Source organism: Callorhinus ursinus, unplaced genomic scaffold (assembly GCF_003265705.2).
Source record: "Callorhinus ursinus isolate GAN/ISIS: 27379988/994484 unplaced genomic scaffold, GSC_fseal_2.0 scaffold95, whole genome shotgun sequence".
In the NCBI taxonomy this organism is placed as follows: domain Eukaryota; kingdom Metazoa; phylum Chordata; class Mammalia; order Carnivora; family Otariidae; genus Callorhinus; species Callorhinus ursinus.
Genome location: NW_027397157.1, coordinates 347,205 through 359,375, shown reverse-complemented (window position 1 = coordinate 359,375; position 12,171 = coordinate 347,205). Strand labels below are relative to the sequence as shown.

General features: G+C 34.7%; 1 protein-coding gene across 3 annotated transcripts in view; it reads left to right on the top strand.

Moving 5' to 3' along the window:
• NRK (Nik related kinase) overlaps positions 1-12,171 on the top strand; it is a 138,394-nt gene that overhangs the window by 95,881 nt on the left and 30,342 nt on the right. For 2 of the 3 annotated variants that reach the window (XM_073888782.1, XM_025865125.2), the window contains exons 16-20: positions 910-1,004; positions 4,579-4,676; positions 6,130-6,494; positions 8,039-8,375; positions 11,703-11,889. In XM_073888782.1, coding sequence (XP_073744883.1) covers positions 910-1,004; positions 4,579-4,676; positions 6,130-6,494; positions 8,039-8,375; positions 11,703-11,889 — 1,082 coding nt within the window. The remainder of the gene's footprint in view (positions 1-909; positions 1,005-4,578; positions 4,677-6,129; positions 6,495-8,038; positions 8,376-11,702; positions 11,890-12,171) is intronic. The other variant, XM_073888783.1, reaches the window with a different exon arrangement.

Here is a 12,171-nt window from a genome sequence, read left to right as displayed (position 1 = left end):
TATATTTATGTCTTTAGATTTAACTTGTGTGCAAAAATCTTGGAAAATTAGAAAGCAAGATTAGGAACTTTTGCTTTCTCTGCATTCAGTGAATAAGTTGTCATGGCCCTTCTGACCATAAAGTGAGAAAACTTTTTAATTTTATGCATCTTTTTGGTATCATGGGATGTCTTTAATAAAATCCAATACATAAAAATTAATATTGCTGTTAAATTAGAATTGGCTATTCCCATTATAAAAAGAGTTTTGAATTTATGAATAGCAAATATATTAAGTCTTTCCTGAAATTTAGGGTCATAGAAAAGTCTCTTCTCTGTTCTAGGCTTAGATCAATAACCAAAGCCCTTCCTATATAGAAATTCCAAAGTGACAAAAAATTCAGCAGCACAGGTCCAAAATAGCTTTCTAAATATTCCCTGAATTTGAATATTAAAAATTAAACTGTTCCATTTGTATGTCCACCCATCTATCTAAATCAGGAATAGGATATTAAAAAATGCAAATGCCAAATCAGGATGATAATAGTGGAATATTTGACATAACAGTAACAGCTTCTTGTTAAAATCCTCACATAGACTATTATGTTTATCACTGTGTTACTAGGTATATAATAATGTCTGAATATTACCTTAAAGAAAGGTTATTGAATTTTTAGAATTTAAATATGATATGTGAAGGAAATATATACTATATGGAAACATTTTATTTATATTTTGGAAATCGTTTCTCTGTTCTAGATAAAATAGCACATTTGAGGAAAAATGGAAATTTGAAAATATTAAGCTCTACTTCTTTTTAGTTTGATATATACCCTATACCTAAAACTTTTTTGTTGGTCTTGATTTTGAGTTGTATATTCCTTTTATGAATATTAGGACATGGCATATGCTTTTCTGTCTTTTCATTTAGTGTTCCTCAGCGGTCTGTTTTGGAACAAGCTCAGAAGCCCATTGACATCAGACAAAGGAGTTCGCAAAATCCTCAAAATTGCCCAGCAGCATCAGGTGATTCAAAGCGCAGAGTTTAAACAGTCAAAACACAGAGCTAATGTTTAACAGTTTATATTGCAGAAGTGAAAAAAGAACTTAAAGAAGTAATGAATCAAAAGTGTTAGTGAAGCCACATGGAATTAAGACCAAGAGGCCATTGAATTTGGCAATTGGGTGGTCAGTGGTGACCTTTGAGAAATGGAAATTAATTTTTCTAAAGTTATTTTCTTTAAGTTGTGTAGTAGTTAGAAATGTGTCTGGGGAGGTGGGGATGTCAACTTTGGTTTCTGTACCATGAAAAATATGAGAAAGGAACTTGGAAGAGGCCTTTCTAACAGGCTAAAATTTATAGACAATCCTTAAAATATTGAAATATTAGATGGAGTAGTTGTGGGCATGTGTTTTATTTATCCATTTATTTCACCACCCCAAAGTAAAATATATACAGTATTTCATAAACTTCCCTAGATGTTACAAATTGATGTTTTTACTCAAATACATGAAAAAGTAATAAAATCATAGAAAATAACTTCATAATTTATGATATGAATTTCAAAACAAGTGTTTTATCTTATGATATGCTTTTGAGAGTTTAAATGAATTATAGATTTTTGAAATATTGAAATAAAGCCAAAATTTAGGCCTTAGATTGTAAAATCTGGCATTGTGTACTTTTAAGCAATCCAAGTAAATTCTGCAAGGGCAAAACGCCTGAATGAGTTCTCAAGTCATCTATAAAAATGTAGAACATAGGTTTTATTAAAATGTTAATAATAAAGAGGGCACATACTGCATGGAGCACTGGGTGTTATTCACAAACAATTGTGGAACACTACATCAAAAACTAATGATGTAATGTATGGTGATTAACGTAACATAATAAAAAAAGATATATAGGTATGCTCTATCAAAATCAAATATTTCAAAGACCTGAACTTAAAAACCCTGTTCTTCTTAGGAGACTCAGATAATGGTAGAATTCTTTTAGTAGTGTCCTCTCATGCAGAAATACTATCTTGTGAGAAATAAAATAAACCTGAATCAAAAGTAACTTTAAGAATATTTTCCCCAGAACCTTTCTGGTTTGGCTAGGGCTAATTTTACTAATAGTGGGCAAACACCTAAAAATTTAAGGTTTATTCGTACTGCCTTTTCTGAAATAAGGAAATTCTAGATTAGGTCCCAAAGCAGTCATGAACATTGGTTAGGAGCGGGGTGAGAAGGGGATAGCTTCTGTGTAGATAATAGCTGAAGTTCTTTTCAGCTCTAAAATTCTATTATTTTTTTGTGTGTACCACCTAGACTATTTGAAGTTCCCATGAAATTACATGCTTTATTATGCAGGAAATCAGAGCACCTTACTACAGATTTGCCTCAAAATCCCAAACACTCACCCAAACTTCTTATTTAGCCTAACAACACACAAAGGGACTTGAGAAAAAAATGGTTTTCTGAAGAAAGATAATAAACTGCAAAAGTAAAATGCCAGAAGATGCAGACACAAATTGTAGAATGTGTTCCAGATAATATACTCAAAAGATAGTAGTGTTTGTAAATACATGATTTTTGGAGTTGCAGGGTCTACACCTTGGCTATATATGGCAAAGTTGCAAATAAAAAGGGGATAGGATTATTTATCTTTAAAGTCCAAGCACATAAAAAAAAAAATAAGCAGGGATGAAAGTGCCCCTTGGTAAAGCCTTTTCTAAGTATACTCAGCCAGATCTACTGATTTTTGAGCCTAAATATTATCACTGAATTTTAACCACAGGTGTTACTTACTGTACCATAAATCTTAATATAAAAAGTCCACACTTTAAGTCCAGATATATTTGCATTTTTTAAAGATTTTTTTTTAATTTTTAAGTAATCTCTACATCCAATGTGGGGCTTGAACTCACAACCCCAAGATCAAGAGTTGAATGTTCTACAAACTGAGCCAGCCAGGGGGCCCTAAATTTGCATTTTAAATGGAAATATTTACACTATGGAATTAAGCTGCTCATTGTGATAGCAACTAGCCAAATTAAAACTAAACTGTTGGTGGGAATGCAAGCTGATACAGCCACTCTGGAAAACAGTATGGAGGTTCCTCAAAAAGTTGAAAATAGAGCTACCATATAACCCAGCAATTGCACTACTGGGTATTTACCCCAAAGATACAAATGCAGGGATCTGAAGGGGTACGTGCACCCTGATGTTTATAACAGCAATGTCCACAATAGTCAAACTATGGAAAGAGCCAAGATATCCATCAACAGATGAATGGATAAAGAAGATGTGTATATATATACAATGGGATATTATGCAGCCATCAAAAGGAATGAAATCTTGCCATTTGCAATGACGTGAATGGAACTGGAGGGTATTATGCTGAGCGAAATAAAGTCAATCGGAGAAAGACATGTATCATATGACCTCACTGGTAATGAGGAATTCTTAATCTCAGGAAACAAACTGAGGGTTGCTGGAGTGGTGGGGAGTGGGAGGGATGGGTGGCTGGGTGATAGACATTGGGGAGGGTATGTGCTATGGTGAGCGCTGTAAATTGTGTAAGACTGTTGAATCACAGACCTGTACCTCTGAAACAAATAGTATGTTATATGTTAAAAAAAAAAAAAAGAAAGAAGATAGCAGGAAGGGAAAAATGAAGTGGGGGGAAATTGGAGGGGGAGATGAACCATGAGAGACTATGGACTCTGAGAAACAAACTGAGGGTTCTAGAGAGGAGGGGGGTAGGGGGATGGGTTAGCCTGGTGATGGGTATTAAAGAGGGCACATACTGAATGGAGCACTGGGTGTTATACGCAAACAATGAATCATGGAACACTACATAAAAAACTAATGATGTAATGTATGGTGATTAACATAACATAATAAAAAAAACTAAAAATGTCAACCCCTCAGGCATACTGGCAATATTACAAAATGCTCATTAGCCATGTGCGACTACTGGCTGGCTACTGTATTAGACATCAGATACAGAACACTTCTGTTACTGCAAAAAGTTCTAGTGCACAACATCACTATAGAAAGATTCCCAGCTTTATAAAAAGGGTTAAGTTTTGTCTCTTTTCAGTTGTTTGCTTTTCAACTGTATTGAAATACTTCAGGATATATCATTGAGTGGAAATTGGGGGATTAAGATTGCAGGATCAACTTTCCTCTTGAGAATTTTGTCTATATGTTCGTCTAATACACTGTTGGGCTCTTTCTCTACTGGTTAATATTGGAGGCCAATGATACCACCCAGCTCTTCCCATTCTTGATATGTATTTTTTTAAATAAAACTGTCTACCAGTCTTACTGGGGATCTTTTCACACAGATAGAGAGAAATATTTAGCAAGTGTACACTTAATATTGAAAACAGAAAAGCCATGTAGATCTACAGACAACAAACCTTGAGCCTGTCACTACCCCAGCAAACAGAATCTATGATCCTGGCCCCATGAGAATTTATTAGGTGATATTTCCTGAATGGAAAAAGGCTACAAGAAAAATACCAAGGTATTGAACTGGTACACTATAAAAGTGAAGGCAATGGCTGCAATCATCATTGTAACTAACGTCTTTTTTGTCATTCCACAGAATCTTCTTCTGAGGAACAGAGTCCTGTGACCTGGAGGAGGTCCCAGTCATCACCGCCTTATTCCACTATTGATCAGAAATTGCTGGTTGATGTCCACGTAGGTTTCCATCTTAACTTTTAACACATTTATCTGTTTTTTAAAAATGTCTTTCTTTAGACTTAAATATTTTCATCTTCACTTAAGGGAAAGGTCAAAGTGTTTGGTTTTTTAATTAATCTTTCAAAGATATATTTTCATTGCTATGTGAGTATGCAGAATATGAAATCTAGAAATTAAGTTTGAAATGGAGAAACATTGAATTGATCAGAAAATATTTTATATGCACATTCTTTTATCAGAATATATTATTGGTGACTAACATAACATAATAAAATTAAATAAATTTAAAAAATAATATATTCAGAGAGGAGTGATAAAAAGGTCTTTGTAGAAGCTAATCTCAAATCAAGGAGTAGAAGCTAGATGTTCACTTTTTGTCTAATATAATTTCTTGGATGATAATGCAATGCATAAAAATAAAACATTCGGGGAGAAATAAAATGTCCTCTAATAGCATAAACATTTTTCCAATTGTTTTTTTTTCATAGTACAATGGAGATAATTATTTTTTATTATGTTAATCACCATACATTACATCATTAGTTTTTGATGCAGTGTTCCATGATTCATTATTTGCGTGTAACACCCAGTGCTCCATGCAGAACGTGCCCTCTTTAATACCCATCACCAGGCTAACCCATCCTCCCACCCCCCCTTTCCAATTGTTTTTGCAGTGTACTTTCAGGTCATTCCATTTTATTTCTGTAATTATTCCTACCCTACCACATACATATCTCTTTCAGATTGCCTAATTGTTGCTTATACGACGCTTAAAGATGGATTTATATTAATTTGTTTCTTAGAAGTGTTTGATCTGGGCGCCTGGGTGGCTCAGTTGGTTAAGCGACTGCCTTCGGCTCAGGTCATGATCCTGGAGTCCCGGGATCGAGTCCTACATCGGGCTCCCTGCTCAGCAGGAAGTCTGCTTCTCCCTCTGACCCTTTCCCCTCTCATGCTCTCTCTCTATCTCATTCTCTCTCTCAGATAAATAAATAAAATCTTAAAAAAAAAGAAGTGTTTGATCTACTTTGAAACAACCTATGTACAAAACTGAGTTGGGAAATTAATATATCAATTTTAAGAGCTATGTGGTAATCCTAATATCAGAGAATAAAATGAAAGGAAAAAATAACTATATCTTCTATAGAACATCAAATAATCTCTTCTACTCTCTATCACCAAAACTAAAGGTCCATTCCTCAGCAGAAAAGTAGGGGTAATAAAAAAGAGTACATTTTGCCCTGTGTGAGCCAGAAAGGCCATTAATTATCATAGCCTGAAGTTTGGGTTTTGTCATCTCATCCTCATAAAAATGTTGCTTTATCTAGTGAGTAAAAATCTTCATTTCAATCAAAAATATATTTTAAAATACTGTCAGCTTGGAAACTTTCCAATCTAGAAGAAAATGAAAGGCTACTGGAGACTACATTAACCTTTCTTGTGCACACAGGTTCCAGATGGATTTAAAGTAGGAAAGATATCACCCCCTGTTTACTTGACAAATGAATGGGTAGGCTATAATGCACTCTCTGAAATCTTCCGGAATGATTGGTTAACTCCTGCACCTGTCATTCAGCCACCTGAAGAGGATGGTGATTATGTTGAACTCTATGATACTGGTGCTGATACTGATGGTGATGATGATGATTCTAATGATGCTTATGAGGATACCTATGACCATGACAATGGCAATGATGACTTGGATAACAAGGTTGATCAGGCTAATAATGTTGGTGAAGACCATGATGATAATGACAATGATGAAGCTATTGATGACAAAGACAATAATCATGATGATGCACCTTGTTGGCCAAGGTTGGTTTTTCTATATTATTTGCACTACCAAAGTTTTAGAATTTCAGAACTATTTGCATTTTAGTTTTACTTTCAAATTTTATTACCGAGGGTGAATGCATTGCACTTGCATATTAGTAAATGGTTGATTTTCAATAATAGATTTTAAATTATTTTAATGTAAAACACCTAATTTTGCATTTTTGTATACTATATTTTATTAGTATTCAAGTATTAAGTTCTTTATAACTACAATTGTTGATGTTTCTGTTACAATTAATGCTACTGAATCATTTTACCCTCTAAAACCACAGTGAGTATATGAAATGAGGTGACAAATAGTGTGCTACTTAATAACTGTAAGAGGAAGTCCTGATATTTGCAAACAAATCTCCAAATTCGCTGAGAAAAATGAATTGCAACCTTGATTTTCACTTGATAATTTTAGGCTAAAATGTACTAACAGCATTATTTTTGGAATTCTGCAAACTGCTGTAACTAAACTCAGTACTCATTCTATTTTATCTTCTTACATAGCAGCTGCCAAAAGTGGTAATATTTAGTGAAGTGATATTTTCGGCATGCCACCAGTTGTTTTCTATATATATAGTTCCTTTCTCCTGCTTTAAACAAGCCAGTGTGTTCTTATTTACATATGTTCATGATTTGTATTCAAACTGTTCTCAAAGGAGATTAGTTAATATAGTAAATGTTTACATTAGTAGAAAAATGATTAACAGAGGGAGAATTGTTTGCTTTATAATATTGAAATCCATATTTTTTTGTTAATTTTCAAATGTTATTGGGTGGATATACATGGCAGAACCGACTACAAATTATTCAAAATTTTTTCTTTTTTGCCAACTAAAAAAATCTACTAAAAGTTCCATTGTCAAATAAATTTGCTTTTAGGATTATCATAGGTACCTGGATATGTTGTCTCTTATGCTAAATACCATTGTGGCATTTGGTAAGGTTGGTGTTCTCAGCAACTACATAAATGACTATCTTAGCCTAATGAGATCTATATTGCTGAATTTCCTGGTGGTAGTAATAGAAAAATCAATAGAATTCTTTAGCAAAGTAGTCAAAACACGTGTGAGAAAATCAAAGCATGTGTTAAAATTAACAGAAATTAAATATATTGCAAAACAATTATTCAATTATGTTGTGGCTGTGCCAAAAATATGGATTTAATCATTTATGTGGCTGTGAAGTTGCTAATACATGTAGTCTATTATTTAAGCAACCCCCCCCAAAACAGAACATATTTTTGCTGCTAACCTAACACATGTTCCTAATAAAGGATGCAAGTTCTCTTCCATCTGCCATCCATGTGCAGTCAGGGAATTGATGGTGGCTGTGGTGTTGATTCAGTATTTAAGATTCACAAGATATAGGGTATTTTTCTTGTCCATATCATACCAGTATTGTTCACATAGAGCAAAAACATTCCTAGAGATAGTATATATGTATCAGATACATCCTAATTCTGTTTTATTTGCTGACTTTCAAATGTGTTTTTGTTCAGTGGCTCTCTGTCATTAATTGGATCTTGTTATCAGACCAAGCTATGGCAGAGACGGAAGCTGCAAGCAAGATAGTAGAGATGGAAGTGATGGTGGAGAAGAGACCTGCAGCAGCTATGGAAGTCAGAGAGTCAGTAGAGGCCATGGAGAAAGTGTAGCCAGTGGGGGCAGTGCAACCAGTGGAGACCATGAAGAACTTGGAGCCAGTATAGGCAATGGAAGAAGAGTTAAGGAAGTAAATGGAGGTAAGGGAATCAGTGGAACCAATGAAGAAAGTGGAGCCCTTCAAATCAGTGGAGGAGAAAATTGCTCAGAGACTGATGGTCAAAGATTGGAGAGACCGACATCCCAGGACTTTGAACATCAACAGGAGGTAATGCACCATTTGAAAAGGAGAATGAATTCCTCTCCTTGTAAATTTGTTTTTTCATGTGATATGTCACATTTCCAGTCATTCCAAATATAATTTTAACTTCTAACCCAAAGCCTTAAACATTTTAATTTATAGTTGTAGATCTTTACTTCTCATTTGGATGGTTCCTATTTACTTCTAGGGACAAAAATACATTTTTTTTGTTCACCTTTATTACTCAGATCACAAATTTGGGATGGTGTCTCTTAACATATACAATTTATTTTTCTGGGAAGTTATCATTGTGGTAAAATTTACTAACAGAATTTTCCATCTTAACTATTTTAAGTGTATAATTCAGTAGCATTAAGTACATTCACAATGTTGTACAACCATTATTACTGTTCATTTCTAGAACTTTTTCATCATCCTAAACAATTAAATAATTAACTCCCTATTATCCCTTCTACCAGGCCCAAGTAACCTCTAGTCTACTTTCTAAGTACTTTATATAAGACAATCATACAATATTTGTCCTTTTGTGTCTGGTTTATTTCACTTAGCATAATATTTTCAAGGTTCATCCATGTTGTAGCATGTATCAGAATTTTCTTCCTTTTTAATGCTGAATAATATTCTATTGTATGAATATATCATATTTTGTTTATCCATCTATCTGTTGATGGACAGTGGGGTGGTTTTCACCTTTTGTTTATCATGATAATGCTGCTGTAAACATTGGTATAAAACTATCTGTTGTTGGAGTGCCTGTTTTCAATTATTTGGGCTGTCTACCCAGGAGTAGAATTCTTAGATGTAGAATTGCTAGAATGGAATTGTTAGATTCTGTTTTAACTTTTTGAAGAACTCTTAACACATAGAATTTAAATGTAAGTAATGTATTGTGTTAAGCAATGATTTTATCATTCACAAAACATCACTGACTTTATAAATACATTTAAAAATACTCAAATAGTATCCAGTTTAGACTGCATCTCATTCATAACATTTTTAAGTTCGGCCTGATTAGATCTCATTTCTGCCCTTAGAGATTCGATACTGTCATTAATGCTTATTTCAAGCCTAGCTATTGACTTCCTGATTGCTACTCTGAAGTCTATCTCTGACATCTTGCTTTTATTCAAACTGTAGAAGGAGCTGAGATGCCCTTCAACAGATGAATGGATAAAGAAGATGTGGTTCATTAATACAATGGAATATTACTCAGCCATCAGAAAGGATGAATACCCACCATTTGCATCAACATGGATGGAACTGGAGGGGATTATGTTAAGTGAAATGAGTCAAGCAGAGAAAGACAATTATCATATGGTTTCACTGATATGTGGAACATAAGGAATAGTGCGGAGGACCACAGGGGAAGGGAGGGAAAACTGAATGGGAAGAAATCAGAGAGGGAGACAAACCATGAAAGACTCTGGACTCTGGAAACCAAACTGAGGATTACAGAAGGGAAGGGTGTGGGGGTGGGTTAACCAGGTGATGGGCACTAGGGAGGGCACCTGTTGTGATGAGCCCTGGGTGTTATATGCAACTAATGAATCATTGAACACTACATCAAAAACTAATGATGTACTATATGTTGGCTAAATGAACATAATAAAAAATTTAAAAAATACTCAAATAGTTTCACAGATGCTAGATCAATAAGAATGATCACAGAGAAGATTTCCTGGAGCATCTGGCATTTGAACTAATTCTTGACAAATAGAGAGTATTTGGATATCTGAAAACACAGGTGAGATTCCGGACAGAGGAAAGATCATTCCAATTTACTTTCCCAGCCAGTTGTCCTATCACACAAACTGGCTTACAAGATGCCGTGCTCCTTCATGAATTAGTGCCCTTGTGCAAGCTGTTCCCTCTGTCTATAAGGCTGCCCCCTCACATCTTCTCTGCTTGGTTAATTAGTCATTCTCATGATCCAATTCATATATCATCTTTGACTTTTCAAGATGCAATTATATACCCCTCCCTCTGTGTTTGCAAGCATTTTGCCTATAGTTTCATTTTAGTACTTGTGACATAGTATTTGGTTGTTGACTTGCTTTTCTGCCATACTAGATTGTGAACTCTTAAAAGGCTGGAACTCTGTTTAATCCATTCTTGATTACTTTTCTCTACCCACTCACCCAATCCCAGGACCCAACCTAGGACTTGGTTTATGATAGACACAATAATTATGGAAGAAATCAATGAAGGAAGAAAAATTCCTAGATAGTTTCCAATGGGAAAGTAGTATGAGTGGGAAAGTCTCTCTCTCTCTCTCTCTCTCTCTCTCTCTTTCACTTTCTCTCTTTCTCTCTCCCTCCCTCCCTACTTACCTATCTTAATTAAAGACATTAAAACAGGATGTCCCATCATAGTTTTCATAGCTCCCCCGGGTATCTCCAATTATTGCAAGGAATGTTTTTGACATTTACAGAATGAGTAGACAGTCCTTTCATTTTAATTTGAAAGGACATGTTGCCATACAACACTTTTGTGGTTGGAAAGGTCATAAAAACAAGTCTTTGACAGGGCAGCACAGCTCTCTCAATGCCAAGAATCACTGGATGCAAAAAAATGCTTATCAACCGACAAGCTTACCCAAAACAGTTGGCATGTTTTTCCACAGGATATGGCATCCCATGTAAATTCTGTCACATTTTGTGGCTTTTATCCTTGAGTTTCTTCTATGTAAGTTAATGGAAGCCAACTAGATTTTCAGTGAGGTATGGTCACACCCTTGAATTGGTGTTGGTTGATTTTCCATCACTAGCTTTGTCATTTGACAAAGTAAAATTGATACCCCCAACTCTGGTGCTTTTTTAATTTTTTTCAAGTGACTCTTTAGCATAGCATAGCTCAACATAAGCTTTGGAATCAGACTTTGGCTTCAAACTCTGGTTCCCCTACTTTATCTCTATGATTTGAATAAATTATTTAACTTTGCTAAGCTTTCATTTCCTCATAAGTAAAATGGAGATAATTATACTTACTTTTTGGGTTGTTGTTAAGGATTTGCAGTAATATATAAATAAAATAACTAGCAGTATACCTAGTATATAATAAAAATTCCACTAATATTGGGCCCCAAATCACACAGCTAGGGATTTTAAGCTCCTTAAATTTTTCCTCTGACATCAGTTGTCTCAATTTAAGTTAGTTCTCTCTCTTCTGATAACATTGTTGAATTCTTCTGATAAATGTGGATTTTAAAAGGATGAAGAATTATAGATGCTACAAATTTTGCATTCTCTTTTTCAAATGACTTCTAGGCATATTATATTTATTTCACAGTTAATCTCCAAATAAAGTCAAAATTGATTTTCAATCTTCTATTAGGAGCCCAGTGGTAGAAGCGAGGCCTCAAATGCCATTGCCTTAGGCCCTGCACCAGCAGCACCTGATGACGAGAATGACAGCATGGACATATCAGAAGCATCAACACAATCAGGTTTTTCTGCCAGCCACTCATCTCCCTCCAATGGTTCTGGGAGGGCTGCAAATGCTGACTTTGGCAGTGCCATCTGTAAGTGTGTTTAATATAATCTCCAAATGCTGCAGTCTATTCACACATTACAGCATTTGACCACTGGTTCATGGTCTGAAAAGAATGAAATCATTCTGATATTCAGTTAACATAAATTCAGATGGATACATGCTTTAAAAAATATACTCCTCACTGAGTCTTTATGGCACCTAAATTTAAAATACAATTGAGTAACTGAGTCCCTCATCTGGATTTTCTTTTGCAATCTAATCATGGTAACCTGAAATACATTCATATTCAGAAATGTATTTTAACCATCAT